The sequence below is a fragment of the Pongo abelii genome, chromosome 21 (assembly GCF_028885655.2).
Source record: "Pongo abelii isolate AG06213 chromosome 21, NHGRI_mPonAbe1-v2.0_pri, whole genome shotgun sequence".
NCBI lineage: Eukaryota > Metazoa > Chordata > Mammalia > Primates > Hominidae > Pongo > Pongo abelii.
Genome location: NC_072006.2, coordinates 45,008,275 through 45,030,168, shown reverse-complemented (window position 1 = coordinate 45,030,168; position 21,894 = coordinate 45,008,275). Strand labels below are relative to the sequence as shown.

Here is a 21,894-nt window from a genome sequence, read left to right as displayed (position 1 = left end):
GGATGCTTTCAAGAATACAAATTTTCCTCTGAGTACTGCTTTGGCTTCACTATCACAATAAGCATGGCTAATATGTAATCCTTTCATTTCATGGCATGTACAGCTACTTAGTGACAGTGGTATGGAATAGCCTACGTAATCCGAAGCTTTTATGTCTGGTTATGGTGTTGTATAAATTAATGACAAGGGCTATAGTACATCTGCTCAGAATGGCTGACCAGAATAAATGGTCGTTTCATTTCAGTTCAACAAATATTCACCGGGCCTTACCAAGTGCCTGTCTCATGTTAGGAGCTGGAAACATAGAATGAATCAGAGAGATGTACCTTGACTTTAATCACATAATACACTAAGTGCTATGATGGAGGTAGTACAAGGTACTGTAGCAGAATACACGGTGGCCCCCTGGGGTTCATGGAAGACTTAGAGGAGATAGTGGAGTCCTAGTGGACAACTAGGAATAGGCCAGGAGATGTGGGGAAAAGTGTTTCAAATAGAGGAAACAGCAAATGAAGAGGCATGATGTGAAATGTCAGATTGTATTCTGGAAGCTCTGAGTTGTTCAGTATTATTGGCACATAGAGTCAAGTAATAGAGGGGTGAGACATGTGGCAGGCCTGACGGTAAGGCCCACAGATGATTTAAGGAGCTGGGACTTGTTCTGAAGGCAACAACTTAGACATCCATTTCTGGTAGTTTGGGTAGTTCTCCAAGGCTGCCATTAGTCCTCTTCCCAGTACCCCAGGTCCTTCTGGAGATTTTGCAGGTGCTGGGGGTGCAGGGCTTGGGTGACCATGGACACCTTCCTACGAGGGTACTCTCTTAACATCTCACCCTGCTAGATGAAGCTTGTGCCATCTTGTCCTGATTCCCCTTCCCAATTGTATAGCCCAGCAATACCATCCTCTGACTGGCATCACTTCTTTCTGAAGTCCCACATCTGTGGCTGCTTAATTGTGCTCCACACTCTACTTTGCAGGAAGCAGGAAGCTGGGGACCCCCTGCAGACCCCAGACTCTGCCGTCTGGCTTTGAAGGGAAAACATCTGCTCAGATTTTCCCAACTACCCCAGGAATCACCTGCTTAGGAGAAGGGTGTTGGGGAAGGAGGTGTGATGAGAGTCAGATGGATCTGGTGCTAATGCTGGTTGAGGTGCTTACCTGCTGGGTGACCTTAGGCAAATGCTCTCTTTAACAAACAAGCATTGGATGATGCCCTCTTTGTGCACAGCCATATGCTGGGTTCTGAAGGGACAAGACACTGTAGGGGAGAAAGACAGAAAAGAGGAGGACTTAGGATCTGTGTAAACCCAGGGAGACTTAAGCCCTCGTGACACATTATTAATAAGTATACATTATTATGGCTCTTCAGTGGAAAAAGTTGGGGCTTAAAGAGATTACATGACTTGCCTAAAGTCCCTGTAGCCGTATTGCCCTGTACTGTAACCACTGTTCCCAAGGTCTGCCCAATAATGTAATAGCAGCAACAGCACACAGACCCACTCTTTCTGGTCATTGCCAGCTTCCTCCTGCCTGTAGAAGGACCAGAAGTACTGGTGAGCCTGTGGAGATGAAGAATGCCCCAGGCCTTCAGATGGATCCACCTAGAGAGTGCAAGGAGGCTGGCTTGGTAGCCTGAGATCATTCCAACCTCTTTTCTTTCTTCACCTGCAGGACAGGAACTCCCATGTAGGTTCCTGGGCTCTAGGCAGGGTGGTACCCACAGTCAAGGTCTTTGGGAGGGCCACCGGAGCTTCTCTTCTTGGCAAATCTGAACAGTGGGGCTGGGCATGTGTGCTAGGCTGTCAGGAAGAGTTATATCCAGACAGCCCCTCGGCCTGCCTGCTTTCTCCTCCGCAGTCCCCTCCTAATTCATTTTCCGCCTTTAATGTACTGTTGTGGAGCTTCCTCTCCCATTAGGGCCTGTAATGTGCACCGATTCCCTTCAGCTTGACTGCCCTTAATAGGCAGCGTAAATAGAATTTAGTGTGGCGTGCACTAACATCTCTTTCCATTGTCCAGAGATTAAATACTTGCCACCGACGGTTCATGCATCATCAGCCTCGAGCCCAGCTTCATAGCTCCCAACCAAAGGAGGATATTAAATTAATTTGCAGGTTGCTTTAGCAAAACCTAACAAAAAAACCTCCACAGGAGGAGAGGGGAGGGGTCAGGATGCATTTACTCACCATCAATCATGGGGTGGGAGTGGGAGTTGTTAGGAACCAGGAATGGGGCTCTTGTCCATCTCAGGCTGGGTCCCTCTTGGGGGCCACACTGCTTGGCCACCTACTTCCATCTTAGTCCCCAGGCTTTGGCCCATGGGCAGCTCTTCTTTCAGCTTTGGAATCAGCTTTCTGTTCTGACAAGTAGAGTGAGTGATGGAGAAGGGGGTGTGGGGACTGTGGAGCTTGAGTCAGGACCACAGAGGTGACTTCTTCCTTTTTAGGGGTGTAGCCAAAGGACAACAGGTAAAATGCCCCTGTGGTCCCAGTTAGGGAGACCTCTGAAACCTCCCTTTGAACCATTAGGGTCCCTTTGGTGTCCCTTCTTGCTGGGGCCCCACCTGGGTGGGTGTGGGAGACAGGGTGTGAGGGTCAGTGTAGGCCTTGCCTCTGGGATCCAGTGGGGGAATTTACTGCTCTTTTTGTATGAGACGGTGTGGTCTGTGTCATTCACCACAGTCATATGGGGAACATCTGCAAATGGACAATGAGGATCCAGGTACAAGGGGCTTTGGAAGCCCAGATAGCAGCTTGTGCCGACTTAGGGGATCACAGTGGTCATGGGGAAGCAGGTCTCTTGAGTTGGACCTTCATGGATAAGCAGGAGTTAGCTGTCAGGGTGGAGGGGACAGGGGTGTTCCAAGCGAAGGGCTTGGTGGTGTCACCATGCACGGCATTGTCAGAGAACACAGGGAGTGCAGAGTGACTGGAAGGCATGGTGAGCATGGGGAGAGACTAGAGGTGAGGCTGGGAGGGAACCTTTATGTGGAGACACTGGAGAACCATGGGAGGTCTTCAGCAGGAGCAGGAGAGGCTCAGGGCCAGGGCTGTGCTCTGTGGAGACCATTCTGAGACAGTGAAACATGGAGAGCCCTTGCCTGAGTCAGGGAAGATGGGGTTCAGACTGTGATACCAGTGGAGACCAGAGAAAGTTAGTACCAATCCTGGCCTGAAAATCTCTGGGACAAAGTATAAAAAGATCCCATCCCTTATCTTAGTTCTGGCATAGCTGGGAACAATAAAACTGAGTCTTTGTGCTCAGGTGTGCTTTGAGAAGAAATGTTGAATCCAGGTCCCTGTCCCGTGGGCCCTGTCTGCCCAGAAGCAAGGCTCTGGATTAAAGGAGGCAGGTAGGAAGAGTTTGGCTCACTTGAGCAGAGTTGGAATCTGGCCTCTCCTTTCCATTGAGTGGGTGGTTTGGGGGCTGGCCTTTGGACAGTAAATGGACCAAAGGGAGTCCATTTGTCCATTTGCTGGGATTTCCTCTCCTACCAGGGTTAGGCAGGCATGGTGGATACAGGACAAGCATGCCACCACCTTCTAAGTCATTGCCCTGGTAGATGTCACTAATCAGTCAAGCCACATTTCTCCATGAGGGGCAAAATCCCTAGGATCCTTTTCAGCACAGACTGTGTAGGACCACCAAGGATGACCTGAGCCTGATAAAACTGATAGAATCAGCCAATTATTTAACTTCCAACCAGGGTCTTGTGTCTTTGCAGACCTGAGCAGGCATGGTGCTCAGATCTTAGCAGATTTTTCCAGTCTGTGGTTCTGCCTTTCCCTACATCGTGGGAATGTAGTGGGTCTCATGGCAGAGGCTTTTGAGGCAAAGTGGGTGAGGAGAGACCTCAGCAGTGCATAAGACTCCATTGTGGGCTGCCAATTCCTCCCTGATGAACTCCTCCACCAGTGACCTCCACTTGCGGTGGTTTATTAATAGCTTTTAACATGATCATTTGGACTAATTGAAAATGGGAGCAGTGCTAATATGCCCCTTACATTTCATTTCTTTTTTATTTAAAAAAGATGCTAAAAGCATTATTGAGTAGTTTCTGGGGAAACGAAATAAAAAGGTCTCCCCTCTGGCCATTGCAATGGTGTGGTCTCCTGCCAGCACCCCATGAAGGGGGTTCTCATGGTTCATTAGTGTGATTTAAGGTGTCCAAGCGACCCTGTTATAAAGCCATCACTGGGAGCTGCTCCAAGACATCTCTCACTCATGGCAAGCTCCACCTGGTACTGAAGGTGGAGAAGGGATAGGACAGGATGAGAGTTTTTGGCTGGCATCCTTTCACCATACCCACTCTGTGGACTGTGGTGTGGGCACTGCTATGGGAATAAATGGATTATCTCCCATCTCCCACCCCACTGTTCTTCTGTCTCATTGGCTGGGATTAAAAATCATGGAGGAGCAAGATCTAATTAGCCTCATTTAGGATTACTGCCCATCTCTCAGTCAAAGAGGACAGATGTGCTGCTTATTCTTCATTTTTCCTTCCCTTCTTCCTAGTTTGTTTCTCTGCCATTCTCTGTACCCCAAAAGACTCACCCCTGGACTTGCCCTCTGGCTTCCCATTGAGTTTGGCCAATGGGAGGTATTGGCAGGAGATCAGAGGGTGGAAGAAGAGAGAGGATGGAATCTTTATTCCCTACTCCCTTCCTGCTTGGTGTTGCACTAGTTCTAGAGTCATTGACCCCATCTGACTCTGTGTCTCGCTGGACAGGCTCTCTCCATAGTCGCATTTCTCCCTTCAGCCCTAAGGGTGGTGCTATGGTTTGGCTGTGTCCCATTCAAATCTCATCTTGAATTGTAGCTCCTGTAATTTCTGTGTATCATGGGAGGTACCTGGTGGGAGGTAATTGAATCATGGGGGTGGGTTTTTCCCTTGCTGTTCTCTTGATAGTGAATAAGTCTCACAAGATCTGATGGTTTTATAAAAGGGTGGTTCCCCTGTATATGCTCTCTTGCCTGCCACCATGTAAAATGTGCCTTTGCTCCTCTTTTGCCTTCTGCCATGATTGTCTTGGGTATTTCTTCATAGCGGTATGAAAATGGACTAATACAGGTGGTAACTGCTTGCCGCTAGGGCTAGTTTTGGGCCAGTGTTTGTTTCCTTAACACTGTCTGCACCTCTGAAAGTAGTCCCTTCATTAAAGACTTCTTGGCCTTTGATTCCACTTCTTACACACTTCCCTGAAAGGCAATCCTTTGATGTCATTATTCAAAGAAAGGAGAATGGATGCTGGATGGACCCCAAAGGTTCAACTGTCCTTTAGATTCTGGCCTCACTCTTGGCCACAGGCTGAGCCATTGATATCTAGCCTCTCCTTTCCATTGAGTGGGTGGTTTGGGGGCTGGTCTTTGGCACACTCTGCTTCTGGCCAATGAGTAATGGCTCTGCTTATCTGAGTCCCCATTCCACTCTTGGTTCTCTGGCCCTATCCCTAGCATGGGATCTTGTGCCTGTGGTCCCAGCGAGGGGTGACCCTAGGTCCCTATCAGCACCTCCAAAACCACTTCACAAAACCTTCACCTCCATATATGGCTCCTTCTTAGAACTTTTCTGAGAAGGACCGATCTAGTCTGTACTCCATTGAGCTCACCATACTAGATGCCAGAAGCTGTTTCCAAAGGCACATCACCTCTCAAAGGATCAATGTTTGCCCTTGACAAGGCCTCCTGTAAAACTCCGAAGGCCACTGGCAGCACTGTCAGAATAAATTCAGGGCTTTGCAAGGGGATCCCTTTGAGGCCAACTGGGCTATGGATGAGCTTTTGGCTATTAACCAAGTAGCCACAGCTCAGGCTGTGCCTGAAAGTGTGTGTGCTCTTGATAAGAGCTCTTGAAGGGAGGGGAGAGGTTACTGAAGGAAAGCTCTCTGGATTCATTCAGATCTTCCAGGGGAAGAAAGTCCCTAAGACCCACCATCCAGATCTCACCTTGTCCTGGTTGGGGGAGGCAGCTGATGACAAGCTGAGGACCTTCTAGAAGCAGCCAGATGCTGGGTCAAGCCAAGCACCTGCTCTGTGCTGTACCAGACTCTGGAGGTAAATATGGACTTGGACTTGGATACTGGCTATTTCTAACCTGGCAGTGACTTTGAGGCCTTCTTGGGTCCTCAGTATCTTTAGCTGTAATAGATGTAATAGAACAAATGTTCTCTATGAGTCCTGAGATTCTGTAACCTAAGTTTCTCAACCTTGGCACTGTTGGCATTTCAGGCAGGATAATTCCTTGTGGAGGACTGTCCTGTGCATGGCAGGATGTTTAGCAGCATCCCTGGCCTCTATCCATTAGATACCAGTAGCATCTTCTCTCCACAGTTTTGATAATAAAAAAAGTCTCTAGACCCTGCCAAATGTCTTCCAGGGAGCAAAACTGCCTTAGTTGAGAACTACTGATTTAAAATAATGGTTAAGAATCATGATGTGGCTGGCCAGGCCTTTCACAAGACTCTCTTAGACTCCAACTTGGTCATAGGCATTATGATCCTCATTCTGAGGCTGGGGGCATGGGCCTGCACTATCCTAGCTCCATTAGGTAGTGGCATCTTATCTTCCAAGCCTTTCCTGCTCCAGGGATTGGGCTCTCATTTATTCAATGATCCGATAAGGTCTGAACCTGACAGCTGGAAGCCCAGCCCTTTGGAATGAGAGAGGGACCCAAGGAGTCTAGGGACAAAGCCTGCGTGTAGAGGGTTCCAGGGGAGTGTGGGGAGAAGAAACCGGGCTTTAGGTGACCAGGAGTGGTCACCTCTTGGTGTGCTCTTGGGTGAGTTACTGAACTCTTTGTGTCTGAGCTTCTCATCTTCTCAATGGGGGTGATATTGGTAACCTCTCTCATAGGATTCTTAGATCAGTCAGGAGTTTGGCAGGAAACAAATGGCACATCCAAAAGGATTTCTCTAAAAAGAACATTATAAAGGGACTATTTTCAAATTAAGGCAAATTAAGGAAATAGAAAGGGATGGTGAGGCACACCTCGGTTAGCAAGAGCAGAAAACGATGACCCCCTCCTCCTGCCAGACTAAAGGGGCAAGGGAAGGAAAGGTTGTTTCAGGAGGCCTATGAGAGTGGAGTCTTGGAACCCCTCCTCTGTGCCCCATTCAGATATGCAGCCACAGAGAAATGCAGTCATGGCTAGAGTCACAACTGGTGGGCTCCCAGAACCCAAACTAGAGCTGGGGGTGAGGGAGTTGGGGGTGATGCAGCAGGTAGAGGTCAGCTTCCCCTGCACAGAACGTGGAACATGGCAGAGCAGGTCAGAAACTAGAGCTGGGGGTGAGGGAGTGGGGGGTGATGCAGCAGGTAGAGGTCAGCTTCCCCTGCACAGAACGTGGAACACGGCAGAGAAGGTCAGAAACTAGAGGTGGGGGTGAGGGAGTGGGGGGTGATGCAGCAGGTAGAGGTCAGCTTCCCCTGCACAGAACTTGGAACACGGCAGAGAAGGTCAGAAACTAGAGCTGGGTGCAGGGTGGAAGCAGGGCAAGCGGAGAACCACCAGCAGTTGTTAGGAAAATCAATGAGTGGATATTTGTCAAATCCTTAAAACAGTGCTCAGCATGTAATAAGTGTTTGCCAAATGAATCCCTGTGCTAGACTCTGCGGGGTACAAGACATAGTAAATAAACTTCAGCAGCCCCTCCTGGGCCCAGGACAGGGCTCCCCTATGGAGAGGTCCCAGGCTCTTCAGTTTGTGTCTATGGAGGACTAGTTTGGGCTGATTGTGGTGTGGCCCCCCTTGGGAGACTTTTGCCTAAGCAGCCCCTGCCCACCACCTCACAGATACATCCAGGGGAAGCCCACCCTGAGCCTCCCTACCCTGAGCCTCCCTACCCTGGCCTGACATCGCCGTCTGGCTTCAGCCATGGCACTCCCTTGACTCCCCTGGCTTCACGTCTCATGCCCTTTGGCTATGACTCTAATCTGGAACGAGAGGCTGGGAGGCCTGGAAAGCCCTGCCTGGGGGGAAGTAGGGGGCAGCTTTTGTCTTCCCCTGAGACCCCTCAGCACTGAAGTTTTCATAGTTCATGGAAGGGATCTTCCTTTGCTTTTGTGGGTCCCTTCTGTGTAGGCCTGCAGATATATAGGATGGTGAGTCCCAAAGGGGCTCTGTGGGGCCTGTGCTCCTAGCTGCCTTTAGGATGCCCCATTAAGGGACTCAAGGCCAGAAGAGTTTGCTATAGAGGTGGGAGAGGCAGAGGGGGACAAGGAGGCAACATTTCATGAACTTCCACGCTTCCTCTGTCATGGCTGATTGCCACGCTGGCCTGCAGGTGGAAGCTGGGCTCCTCCCAGTCCCAGGAACCAACCATCTGAAGGGATCTGGGGGTGCAGTGAGCTGGGCCAGAGTCCTTTTCCACTTGGCTCTGATGGAGGATTTAGGGGGTAGGGAGTGGGCCTGGGCTGAGCTCCTAGGGCTGGCACAAGGAGGGAGAGATTACTAGTCCTCTCTCCAGCCCATCCATGGCTGGTTGCCCATGTCCAGGGGGCTCAAGGGAGCCCTGGGTACTCTCCCAGCTCCAGCGTGTCCAGACACTCCACTTAGGTTTGCTAGAGAAAACATACAATGCCCTGTTAATTTGGATTTCAGATGAATCATTGTTTAGCATAAGTATGTCTCAAAGATTGCATGGAACATACACTAAACAGTAATTTGTTATTTATCTGAAATACAAATTTAACTGGACACCCTGTATTTTTTTTCCTTTTTTTTCTTTATCTGGCAACCCTGTCCAGTGCCATCTCCAGCCTCCACCTTCTCCCTCCACAGGCCCCCAGAAGTAGGGGTTTTACTGCATCTTGTTGTTCCTTCGTGGTTCCCCCGTAAGTGAAATCCAGGATCCAAGCTTGAAGAGCTCTGAGATGGGGCTGTTTCAGACCCGTGAAGCCCCCAGGGGATGAGGGGCTGAGCCATGGCTCCTATTGGCCTTTGTTAGGGTTAGGGTGGTGAGGTTCATGAGTGGGGGCTGGACAATGACTGTGATACCACAGCTGGCCCCCCACACTGCAGCTGGCCTCAAGGACCCATGATTTGAATTGGGCATATGCAAACCCTGTGCTCAGCACGTGACTTGCTTTGTACCATTTCATCCTCCCACACTGCAGCCCCATGAGGCTGGGGCCCATAGTATCATTTTGTAAATGAGGACACCAAGGCACAGAGAGGTTAAGGGCTGGGCCAAGTCACACGGCGAATCTATGCTAGAGTTAGGGTTTGACCCCAGGGCAGAGCTCTCAGCCGCTGTCCCACACGCTTCCTCTCCTGGGTCCTGGCCTTTCCTAAGGGTGTCATCAGGCCTGGGTCGCTGGGTGGAGGGGGCTACAGCTTGAGAATGCTGCTGGCTTGGGAACATTTTCCACACAACACCCCCACCCTGCCGCCCCCACCCCCACCCCGTGCAGCTGTGTAATGAGCCCACATCTGTTACCACCACATGTTGCTCAGCGCTACGCAGATGTAAAGTCTCAATTTTTCTAATTAGCAGCAACACGAAGTCTATCTTAATTTTCTCCTCCCCTCCAATAAACGTGATATTAACAAGGTTACACGTCTGCATTTTTGCTGGGTGTAATTGAATCAGGTCACAGATTTGATTAGTGGGTGTGGGGCGCCTGGGTCTGGTCAGGCTGAAGGGCTGGGGGAAGGAAGAGACTGCTTCTCAGCCCTGGACCAGCCTTGGGATGGACAGAAAGAAAGAGAAAGAGGAAAGTGGGAGGAGAGAAAAGGGAGGGAGACAGGGAAAGAGACAAATAGAGAATGTGAGGGAGACAAGGAAAGACAGAAAGGCAAAGATGGGTAACAGAGAGACAGAGAATGAGAGAGAGAGAGAGAGGAAAGGGAAAGAGAGAGAAAGAAAAAAGAGAGTGAGAAAGGGAGAGACAGAAAGTAGGAGAGAGATGAAGACACAGTAAGATGGGAGAAGTGGAGACAGAGTGGAGAGAGAGAAAGTCAACCCCCGTCCCACCCCCTCTGCCATACACACACAGAGCAAGTAAATGAGCAAGGGACAAAGAGAGAGGTAAAGACAGAGAAGAAGAGGGGTAAAGGGACAGACAGAGTGGGAGTGGGCAACACCTTACTCTGCTCAGACCTTCCTGCAGAGGTGCCTGCGCAGGGCCTCCATCTGAGGGCTCAGGGCGGGCCTGGATTGAGGTGGGGCTGGCAGTCACAGACCCTCCCAGCCTGCATTGTACTGCTAAGCCTGGGGGCTGCAGGCCTGAGTTCTGGTCCCGGCTCTGGGTGACTGAGGCTCAGCCCGTTCCTCTCTCTGGATCTCAGTTTCTCCATCTGTAAAACGTGGTCAGTAAGTCTCACTCCTTGGTTGGGGCAACCCCAGCCCACCTTCCCCTTGGATTGGGAAACCTTGGAGGGAAAAATGGCAAAGCCCCTGCCACTTACAAAAGCCTCATGGTTCATGAGCCAGCTGAGATGGTCTCTGGCCTCCTGCCAAGGGGCGCTCTGGACAGAGCCAGGTGAAGAGGTTGTAAACCAGTGTCTGGAATGGGACCCCCTTTCCCCCAGTGGGGTCCCAGGTCCCCCAAGCCCATTTCAGCCATGGTGTCCCATAGGGGCACTCCCACATTCTCACTGGCTCTCCACTGGGTAAGCCCAGGCTCTGAGTCAACCAGTCTCTGCTCCCTGCCACCATCCCTCTCCCATCCCAGTGCCCTCGGGTGCCTGGTGCTCTCCCACGCCTCCGCACCTTCGCTCCTGCAGTTCCCTATGCTTGGACTACCCTTCCCCACTTTCTCTGTCTTTTCCACTGACAAGTAGTAACTCAAATGTCATTTTTACTGGAGACCTTCCCTGATGGACTGAGGGACTGGCTCTTCCTCTGTGTGATCCCACACTTCTTCCCTTTTATGTATCTGAGTGCTCAGTGTGTGTGTGTGTGTGTGTGTGTGTGAAAGTGTGAGCGGATGTGTGCATGCACAAGTGATGGTGTGTGCAGGAGGAGGCCTGTGGTGGTTGCAGCAGCCACGCCAGTGACACATTCCTGCTGTGACAATTTCTCCCGCTGATGACTCCGTCCCCAGGGCCTTGGGAGGCGCTGAGAAGCTTCTTTCAAGGGGCAGTGGCTTTTCCCCACTTGCTTAAATGAGATATGAATAATTGATTCACCTCCTGAATAATTAATCAGATATTCAATAAGTAAAGTAATTGTTTGGCACATCCCCCAAGGATGTCCTGGCTCAGCTGCTGCCCCACTCAGGAGGGGAGGCTGGTGGGGGTTCTGGGCCCATAAGGAGACCAGTGCCAGGTTGGGGAGGAGGTCACCTTGTCTGACACTTCCGGCACTCCCCTGCAGCTCGCTGTCCCCTGGGAGGCACTCCTGGGCTTCATATGTCGGCCAAATTTCGGGTCCTACAGTCCTTCCACCTAAGTTATCCACGAGTCTGCCTTCTTCCCTACCCCTCCCAGCTTTGCAATGGGCACCCTTCATCTGTGTGGGGTGGCACCCTTCATCTGTGTGGGGTGGCACCCTGCCTGGACCTCCAGGGATGCTCTGGCCTGGGTGCTGGCAGGGAGTGGGGGCTGCAGTGGGCCTCACTTCTCTGTTGCCAGCTCCCCTCACCTTCCCCACTAGAGTAGGCCTGCGTGGCGTTGCCGACTTTCTGTGCTGTGGGGCAGGGCTCCTTAGAGGAATTATGAGAGGAGGGTTACACAGGTGGTTCACCAAGGGCCACTCTGTCCCACTTCCGGAGAGAAGCTCTGGAGAAGTGCCTCTGAATTGGGTCCCTTGTGGGCCTCTGTGGGCTTGCCCTCTCCTCCAGAGAGCCATCTTCTTGTAGGTTCCCTGCGTGACTTTCCACCCACCTTTCAGACACCCCCACCCACTCTGTCTGTAGGCCCCATCCCCTTTCCCTGGAGTTTATTCCCCCAGACTGAGTCTGAGGGAGTAGCTCCCCTAGCAGCTTTAGTCAGCAGTGACGGCCTTGAATGCTCCAGTTCTCACTGAACAATTTGGGGGTGCTTTGGGGGCCCAGTTCTGTCCTCATCTGGGTGGGCTGTCCTAGTGGGGTCTCCTTTGTTGTTTTCATTATAAGTGGCAGGTACTTCTGTGTGTTAGACCAAGCACATATACACATGCCACACACACCACACACAAACCACACAAACATGCACACTGAATGCACACAAGCACAGGGACACACGTGGACACATATGACAAGCATACATAATACAAAAACACACACCCCTACCCACATAGATATGCACACCATACACACAAACATACCACAGATGTAAACAGACATATCACATACATATCACCTAAACACACCCCCATCTACACAAGCACACGTACACCTGCCACAGCTATATGACCCCCTGCCAGAGTATCTACGTTAATCTTCAGAGTCAGAACAGTGAATCTATAAAGAGGCAGAGGTTTTCCTACCTGCCTCCAAGAGCTCCCAGTAAGTCACAGGACTGTGGAGAGGGGGTTAGATCTTTTCCTTCATCTTCTTCACATGCAACCCATGGTATGTGTGCACATGTGTATGTGTTGAATGGCACACATGTGTGCACACACGAGTGTGAGCGTGCACACATGTGTGCAATATGTGTGCACACATGTGCATGTATGCAGGTGCACACATGCAGCTATGCACATATGTATAAGTATGCATGCATGTGTGTAGGTGTGCACACATAAGTGTGGGCGTGTGCATGTGTGCATACATGTGTAGGGGTGTGTGTGTGTGCACATGCATGTGTGTAGGTGTCTTAGTCCATTTCCACTGCTTAAACAAAATATGTTGAACTGGATAATTTATAAACATAGAAACTTATTTCTCATGGTTCTGGAGGCTGGGAAGTCCAGGATCAAGACGCCAGCAGATTCGGTGTCTGGTGAGGACCCATTCCTCAAAGACAGCACCCTCTTGGTGTCTTCACAACGGAGAAGAGACAGAAGGGCCAGGCAGCTCTCTGAAGCTTCTTTCCTAAGGGCACTGATCCCATTCATGAGGGCAGAACCCTCACAATTTCATCACTTCCCCAAAGGCCTCGTCTCTGAATACCACCGCCTTGGGATTTATGTTCCAACATGTACATTTTGGAGGGACACACACATCCAAACCATAGCACTAGGTTTGTGTGCACGTGTGAGAATGTGCATACACGTGCACACACCAAGCCCCTCAGGGCTGGAGCAGCCCAGCAGCTTGACTTGCCTTTCACGGGCTTCCTCTGTCCTGCTTCTCTCTGGCTTTCTGTGCTTCCTCCAGGGCAGGATGGTAAAGGTCACTGGTATCCCTGGTGAGTCTCCCTGACTGCACTCCCACACGAATTGGGAGTGTCAGGAGACTATAGGTGGGTGACTGGCATTGGGTGTGGAGTTCCAGAGCATGGAGACAGAGGGGCAGCTGGGCTGGGCAGTGAGTCAGCAATGGGAACTTGCATGAGGCACCCAGGTTCCAGTCTGGGTCCAAAATGGAGTATCCAGTATGTTGTGCATTTAATTATCTGACAAATATTGTTTGAACATCTTCTGTGTGCTGGGGGAATGTTTAAGGCTCTAGGGATATAGCAGTAAACAAAACAGAGGAAAATCCTGGTTTTGCCTTTTTTGAGACAGGGCTTCACTATGTTCCCTGAGCTTGTCTTAGATCCCTGGGCTTAAGTGGTCCTCCCACCTCAGCCTCCCATGTAGCTGGGACTGCTGCTACTACTACTGCCACTGCATCCAGTTCCTGGTCTTGTTTTAGAGAGGGAGACAGAAAATAACTGAGAGAAATCAGTAAAATATATAGCATGTTGGACAGCGATCATGCTAAGCAAGGAAGGGCATATAACATTTTGGGGCAGGGCAATAGTTTAGACAGGGCTGGGAATCATCCAGGAGCTTACAGGACAGCAGAAATCACTCTAGGGATTTCAAACACTCTGGTTCAAAAGTGCTGAGGAATTTAAAACAGGGAATTGGTTTCACTGAGGGAAGAGTGGAGACTCCCAACAGGGAATTTGAGACCACTGGAGATTAGCAACAGAGGAAAGTGACCCCCACTGCTAGGCCTGCAGGGATATAATTTGGGCTATAGCCATCCCCAGGTGGCTTTCAAGGGTCTAGTGCTACTGGTGACTTTCACCCTGGGAGCAGCTTTAGGGTGCCACTGGGTTCTGACTGAAGCCCCGTAGATGTGCCCTGTCACACATCATTTCATCTCTTTGGACCTCAATATCTTTATTAGGAAAAAGTAGATCACAACGCCGACCTCACAAGTGGACCATGAACATAAATGGTTCTGCATACATAGCTAGGGATTTGTCCCCCCAGCCTCAAAGGAATGTCTCCGAGCCTGCCACTAGGGGCCAGTCCTGGAGAAAGGATCTTTCTTGGCATCAGGTTGGCTGGAAAGTCCTCAAGGCATACTTGGCTCTAATTTCAGATTCACCTGGCTCTTTCCACAGGAGATGGTAGCTGGCGAACCCAAACAGAGCCATGGTTTTCCAAGGCACTTGGTGTTTCTGTAGCAGAGGAACAGGGCGGGTGGTCAGGCAGGCCTGCTGGATGCTGAGGTTGGGTCCTATAGAAGATGTGATTGATGTCTTCCCCTCAGATACCCGTGGTCCCCCCCATCCCCGCATCCACTTGCTGCTGTGGACAGTTCTCTTTATCTCTTAAGCCTCTGTGTCTCTTTTTTCCCATGCCTTGGGGCTTTTCCTGGTCCCAGAGGAACTTGCTCAGCCTCCAACAGGCCCCACTTTGAAGTGTGTGTTGGGGAATAATGCCCTGGGCATGACCATCAACCTGCCCTTAGCTGGCTTTTCTCTCTCACTTTTGCTTTCTGGGCTCACCTCCCAGACAAGAGACCTCCTTCCAAGGCCTCGTCTTAGGGACTCCATTTGGGAGGATCTCAAGCTAACACCAGCCTTGTCTGCTCCAAGTCTGAGTTGAGGAGAGAGAGGGTCTTGAGTTGGCCCCTTCCTTGATTCCATCTCATTGTGTTACTTCTGAGAGCCCAGATGCCATGTGTTCTGCCTCTGACCCCGGGAACAATCTCAATGCCTGAGACAGCAGAGTATTTTTGTATCCAAGCTTTTCATTACCATCAGTAGAACAAAAATCCTGCGTGTTTGCTTTGAAAGATTATGGTCAGCGTAGCTAAGACAAAATCTGCATTCCCTAATGTTCCCACAGGCTTTTTCTCATTCAAGTGTCAGCAGAAACGGTTCTCAATGGTCCAAGTTCCTCGGGCACTGTTAAAACCCTCCCAACTGTTTAGACAACATATGCCTGGCAACTTGTCTTGTCTCCTCTGATTTCAACTGGAATCTACTGGAAAGATTCTCAGTGTTCACTTCTGTAGTAGGTTGCTTCTCTCCATTGTCCACCTGGCACTGCCTTTTTGTTGGGACTGTTGCATGTGCCTGTGAAGTTGTCATGCTGCACAGCTCCAGAGAGTACCATTCCCGTAGATTGGTTGTGAATGACATCCCCTAGACTTGTGCAGTCTGAACAACTGTACACAGTGGCCCTGCTTTTGAAAACAGTAGGCTACCTTACTATGCTCTTTGGCTGCTGTCTCTACCTGCTTCTGGATTCTTGTTCTGCCATGACTCCTGGCATGAGGGTAGGATAGCAACCTGAATTCTGATGAATGATCTTAGTCAAAAGCCCTCCCACCAGTATTTGTTGTTAGTAAGCATAGCAGGTGAAAGGCTCAGAGGAAGAGGCTCCAGAGGCTCACTGGAGAGGTCAGGAGGAACCTCAAGAGGGCATCCCCAGTCCCTAGATGCTGAGCTCAGGGAATGCTTCCTTTAGGACTGACCTTTCAGAGGCATCTCACCTGCTGCAGCGAAGCCACAGACTCCTGGCTGGCTGCCTTTCTTGGGTCTGGGCTCTTTCCCGGCTCGCTGATCTCTCTGGATCCCAGAGGCTCCTGGTGCAGACTTGCTGCCTGACCTTTCTCAGATTTGCTGAGGGCCAGAAGATGAGTCCTCTGGAAAGATTTAGGGGAAATCTGGCTGTTTGAACCTTCTGGAAGTGAAGAATACAGAGAAAGGTGAGTAGCAACATTTAAATCCGAGGGAGGAAATGCCACCCAGGACCTAAGCTCTAGGTTATTTATGCATGTTCAGAAATGGCTTCATGCATCCAGGTGCAATCCAGTGATTTGTCAGTGAACACCTCCTCAAGCCCCAGCTGCCCCCGCCCTTGCCTCTGATAACATTTACAGTAAATCTATTGCACTGACCATTAAATCCGAGGCCGCCTCAAGCGATCGCTTCAATGGGGTGCTGACAGGCTGAGAGTTAATAATGACGCAGATGCTAACCTGTTTATTGATTTGCTTTTTGTACCCTTCATCCTCGCTCACTCCTTTTCCCTCTTGGAGGAGAAATCTTGGAATTAGTAATCAGGTGACAGCCTCACCCCCCTTCTGTTCCCAGCCATGTCATCCTGCTTAAACTCTTGGAGATAAATTACCGATACCTCCCCGGCCCCTGCCAGCCATTCACTCTCCAGTTACTCAGCACGAGATGCTGCATCTGTCACTGGAGCCAGCAGACAGAAAAAAACATTAGCACAGACATGAAAAGCTTTTAACTTTGACAAGAGGAGCGCAGGAAAGTTTTATATTTAGCCCCTCCAGCAGAGGCCACGGTCAATCCATTAGGGTGGCTTGTCAGACTCAGGGTGAGGTGGGAGAGGGCTGGGACCAGGGGCTGGCAGGGTGTGGGCATCGCTGGCTCTGGCTTGAGGAGAATGGACATGCGCCCAGGACACCCACTTTCCCTCCTCTCCCTCAGCTCAGGAAAGAGGGAGGCAGGACAGTTGGACAGTGAAGTCATTAGGAACTTGGGGAAGATCGGGCCTCTGTTTCTGGTGAAAATAGAGATTTTAACCTCCATTTAAAGATTTAAAGATGTGGGGTGGCATAAAGCTGATCTGTTTTGTGACCGTAGCATTGCCAATGTCTACAAATAAAGAGGATCTTTTTATGGAAGCCTCAAAAAGTAACAAAGAGAGGCTGGCTTCACAGGAGGCCAAACTTTAAGAAAAATTCATTTTCTCCCCAAAAGCCAATCATTTCAGGCTGAGAATGATCCCTGACTCCTCTTCCTCTGCCTCATCTCCCATTCACCCACATACCACCTCACAATTCTTTTTCAAACTGAGCCCTTTCTGGCTCTGGCCCCTTCTCTCCCTCTCCTAAATCTATCCTTTTCTCTTCCTCAAGAAAGGGTTTTAGAAGTAAAGAAATCACATGTTTCTCAGCATTTTCACCACCTCTCCCACCGCCCCACAACTATCCCTGTGTCTTTCTTCAATCTATGCAGCAAGGGTTAGTGTTCTCAGCATGCTGGGATGGGGGAGAGATGATAAGTGCACACCTACAAATATACACAAATATACATGTGCATTACTGCTCTAGGACAGGAGTGGCTGGAATGGCTCCATGGAAGCAACAGAACTTCAACTTGCCTTAGAGGAAATACAGGATTTTTTTTTTTTTTTGAGATGGAGTCTCACTCTGTTGCCCAGGCTGGAGTGCAATGGTGTGGCGATCTTGGTTCACTGCAACCTCTGCCTCCCGGGTTCAAGTAATTCTCTTGCTTCAGCTTCCCAAGTAGCTGGGATTACAGGCATCACCACCATGCCAGGCTAATTTTTTATTTTTTAGTAGAGACGGGGTTTCACCTTGTTGGGCAGTCTGGTCTCAAACTCCTGACCTCAAGTGGTCCACTCATCTTTGCCTCCCAAGGTGCTGGGATTGCAGGCGTGAGCCACCTCTCTCAGCCTACAGGATTCTTTGAGTAGTGTTTGCAAGTGGTGTATGGAGGGGCTGGGGTGGAGGCTCCAGGTTGGATCCACAGTGCAGTCCAAGCTCAGGCAATGCCTTTGGTGTGCTTAAGGAAGAGAATGTAGCCCGCTGGGGCAGAGAACTATGTGGGTGGAGACCAGGATGTGGGGACGCCTTCAGAATCTGCGTTAGGCTGGGCTCCTCCCACAGCAGCCCTTGACAGAAGAATTCAGGTGCAAGGGGTTTATTTGGAAGGTGATCTCAGGAAGCGTGGGTTGGGAGTTGTGAGTAAGACAGGGAATGAATGGAAGCCAATATAAGGTGAATTAATGAGCAGGTTGTTGCTTTGGGCGACTAGGACACCATCTTGCTGGGGACTGCAAGGCAGAACACACCTCAGAGTTGCCCCAGCCCTCAGCCACTGGGAGGGATTAAGCTGGAACACTTAGTTGCTAACTTCCTCCCATCACTGGTTGAGGGCTGGTCTGGGGTGGGAGGGACATAAATTCTCTGGTACTTCTGGTCTACCCTACCTAGGGCCAGGGAAGATGCGCAGGAGAGCATTTCAAATACTTGCAGTAAGAAGCTTTGATGTTTACAGACACAAGTGAGGCACCAACAGCACTGCTAGAAAACTCCCAACCATCAGAAAATGTCTTCCATGCTTCAGACAAACAACCCCCTGGAAGGTTTTGGAGCAAGGGTGAGTCTTTGCTCTCCATAGTTTCTTGGGATGAACTTGCAGCAGAGTGAGAGATAGTGTACTGATGTTTCTTCTCCACAGACTGAGTCATATTCATCTTTATATTGTGGTGCATATTTTACAGGGTCTGGCTCATAGTAGGTGCTCAAAAAATATTGAACACGACTTCATTATTGTCACTCTTTTTGCATTTATCTCCTTTCTTTGAGTTTAAGAGCTTGTGGAGGGCAGAGAGTGGGTACTGGTAGATTTTTACCTTCAGAACTGAGCATGGGGCTGTGTACAAATTAGGGGTTCAGGGAGGGTTTGTCAAAGGAGTGAAGAAAGAAAAATATTTAGGACTTTTCAGGGGACTCAGTAAGTGGGTTTGAACAGACAGGCCCTATGGATCCTTGCCTGAAGCTATAAGAAAGAGGATGCTTCAGACCAGGTAAACTGAGGGTCCTTTCTCAGGTTGTAGGGAAAGGACAGGGTGGTGGGGGAGAAGATGGATTTGGATTCTGGGAGTGAGGAGGGGCTGGGGCAAAGGTGAGCTGCACACAATATATGGACTGTTCAGGGAGCCCTGACAGTAGGAACAAGAAGCTCAGCCCCAGATTGAGATGGAGTCCTGGAGGCAGGAGATCAGCTGTGGATAGGTGGTGCTGGAAGCACCATCCTTCCTCCCTGTCTCCCTGATTCCTCTCACCTTCCTTCACCCAGCCTCAGGGTCCCAACCAAGGCTGGCAGGATCTGGTAGGCTCTGACTAGAGTCTTGCATTTTTAATACGGACTCAGGATCACCGACTGTGGAGACTAAATCCCCCTCTGGAAGGCAGTCATTCCTTCTCAGCAGCAGCTCAAACTATCCCAGGAGCTTCTGGAGAGGCTTTTCCCCCCAACTTCTCAGGGCTCAGGCAAGTGTGGAGATGGGGGCTTGTCTCCAGAATACGTTAGCCCTGTTACAGTCTTTATGGGGCCCAAACCTGGCTCAGTTTCTAGAAGAGACTTCTCCAAGAGCCCCAGATGGCAAGAATGGTGTCTGTCCTGCATGGGAACAGCTTCCCCTGGGCAGGTGAGGCTTCCAGCCACAATAGTGTTGGAAGAAGAAGCTGTCTGGGCCCCTGCAGGCTGAGATATCATTTCCCCAATGCCAGACGAGGTGAGTCCTTGGCCGCCGGACAGGGCATAATAGCTCTTGCTTTGTGCATGGTGATAAAGGCTGAGAGAAATTAAGCTGGTGCAGATCTGTGTCTCTTGTAGCAGCCACAGTTGCTGAATCCGCTGTTTCTGAGAAAGTGAAATTTCAGTCCCTCCGCTCCCTCTTATCGGCAGGGCTGTCAGGGCATGTGGGGAAGGTGTCAGCCAACCTCCCATGCCTCTTGGTAGAAAGTGGACATTCTTGTGCAACACATATCTACACTGATGTGGCCAGTCTGGCTGGTGATGTGGTCTAGACACATCTAGACCTTGGTGTGAGGGAAGCTGCAAAGAACTCCTCTGTGTGCCCACCTGACACTTGGCTGCTGCTACAGTCTGAATGTTTGTGTCCCTCCACTCCTCAAATTCATGTTTAGAAATCCTAACGCCCAAGGTGATGGCATTAGGAGGTGGGGCCTTTGGGAAGTGATTAGGTCATGAGGGTGGAGCCTTCATGAATGGGATTATCACCCTTATAAGAGGGGTCCCAGAGAGCTGCCTTACCCCTTCCACCATGTCAGGACACAGGGAGAAGGCACTGTCAATGAGGAAGTAGGCCCTCACCAGACACCCAATCTGCTGGCACCTTGTCCTTGCACTTCCCAGCCTCCGGAAAGGTGAGAAATAAATTTCGGTTGTTTATAAGCCACTGAATTGATGGTATTTTGTTACAGCAGCTTAAATGGACTAAGACCGCTGTGTTGGGAGTGGGTAGGGGGAGGGTGCGAAGGGGGGGATAGTTCATGCCTTGCCCTCCAAGGAAATGATGCTGCTGCTCTCTCCCTTACCTCTCACCTCTTATGACACAGATAAGAACAATTTTACATTGGGAAAGGTCAAGATGCAGAGGAAATGGGCTAGAGGGGTGTGGACAAGGAGGCAGGGGAGAGAAGAAGAGCCCACTCTGGTGAAGTGCTGAGGAGGCTTTTGTGGAGTTTGGAGTTAGGTGTGGATGGAAAACGCTGAGGACTTGCCAGAGTCTGCCATGTGTCTACCCAGTCCCAATTCCTCTATCTCCTAAGATTGCAGCTTTCCTTGCAGCTAGATGGGGCCATGGTCTGATTCTGGCTGATGGACAATGTATGGCAGTGATGTACACTGCTTCCAGACCCTACAACTCCCCATGCAAAGCTCCATCCTCTTTCTTCATCTGCTGGCTGGGTGGAGAGGGCTTTAAGGATCTCGGGAAGGCCAGAGATACAGGTGGAAGGGCTCTCAGCCCTGAGCCATGACCTGGAGGAGAACGATTAAGCCAGAAATACCCACATTGCTCTCTTGCAGTTCATTCATTTTTTCCCCTCATTCACTTATTTCCCAGTTCTTGCTGAGTGCCTTCTCTCTTTTAGGAACTGGCAGGGGAGGGCATGGTCCCTTCCCTCAGATATAACTGGAATGTGTGTTTATCAAAAGAGATGCAGAGAGAGATAAGACAGGGGCTGGGTCTAGGGCAAATGGAAAGGGGCCTTGGTGAGCATGGTGAAAAATTTGCATTTTATTCTGAATGACAGTGCAATGCTACTGAAGAATTCATGCAGAAGAGTGAGGTGCTCAGAGCTGCCTTTTTGAAAGACGCTTTGGCTGCTCTGGGAAGAAATACCAGAGTGAGCAAGAGAAGGGGACCACTTACGAGGGCTGTTGTCACATTTGTGTTTGCTCCTGCAGCATTTTCCTCTCTTCCATTCAAAGAATGACTCCAATCTTTGAGAATCCTTATCTCAGAGGAGATTGGGAACTGGGTTGGGTTGAGATAGAGAAGCTGCTGGAAAACAGAGAATGTCTTAGTGAATTTTCTGAAAACTCCAGTTGCCAAACTTCCACGTCTACAATTTTCGGCATCTATACTTACACTGAGGGCAGTGATTTTCATGCTCCAGACTTCTGGAATCTCTCTTATTCGCCTACATTTCTTGGAGATTAGGGATAGGAATTCTTCAAGGAAAGTGGAGTAAATAAATAACATACACTTTGAAGGTAGATAGACTTGGATTTGAATCCTGCTCCATCAACTTTCCAGCCTTGTGACACAGTGTAAATTGCTTGACTTCTCTGATTCTGTCTTTACAAGTGGGGTTGTAGTAACGATCACACAAGATAAGGCATGGGAAAGCCACAGGCTCACAGTAAAGTGCTAATACAGAGTGGTCTACTCTCTCCTTCCCTTCCTTCAGCTTGGGTTGGAGGCATGAGATTTGACCATGAAGCCACTGTATACAGAGCCTGGACTTTGATACTTTATACTCTAGTCTA

The 21,894-nt window shown here is 50.0% G+C and overlaps 1 protein-coding gene across 1 annotated transcript; it reads right to left on the bottom strand.

The window, feature by feature from the left end:
• Nucleotides 1-14,186: 14,186 nt before the first annotated feature.
• LOC129052230 (uncharacterized) lies at nt 14,187-21,683 on the bottom strand. The gene is made up of 3 exons (XM_054542260.1): nt 21,275-21,683; nt 15,807-15,997; nt 14,187-14,484 (listed from the first exon to the last, which is right to left on the bottom strand). Exons 1-3 carry the CDS (start codon nt 21,605-21,607, stop codon nt 14,379-14,381), a joined length of 630 nt encoding a protein of 209 aa, XP_054398235.1. The 5' UTR covers nt 21,608-21,683; the 3' UTR covers nt 14,187-14,378.
• Nucleotides 21,684-21,894: the final 211 nt, after the last annotated feature.

Bases quoted from the DNA above. Each gene is read 5' to 3' on its own strand.
- LOC129052230 (XM_054542260.1), bottom strand. From the start codon at position 21,607: ATGTTATTTATTTACTCCACTTTCCTTGAAGAATTCCTATCCCTAATC. The intron at 15,998-21,274 runs GTAAGTGGTCCC...CTTCACTTCCAG, and splicing joins CAAATGTGACAACAGCCCTC to AAGGTTCAAACAGCCAGATT. The intron at 14,485-15,806 runs GTGAGATGCCTC...CCTCTGCTACAG, and splicing joins CTGTGGCTTCGCTGCAGCAG to AAACACCAAGTGCCTTGGAA.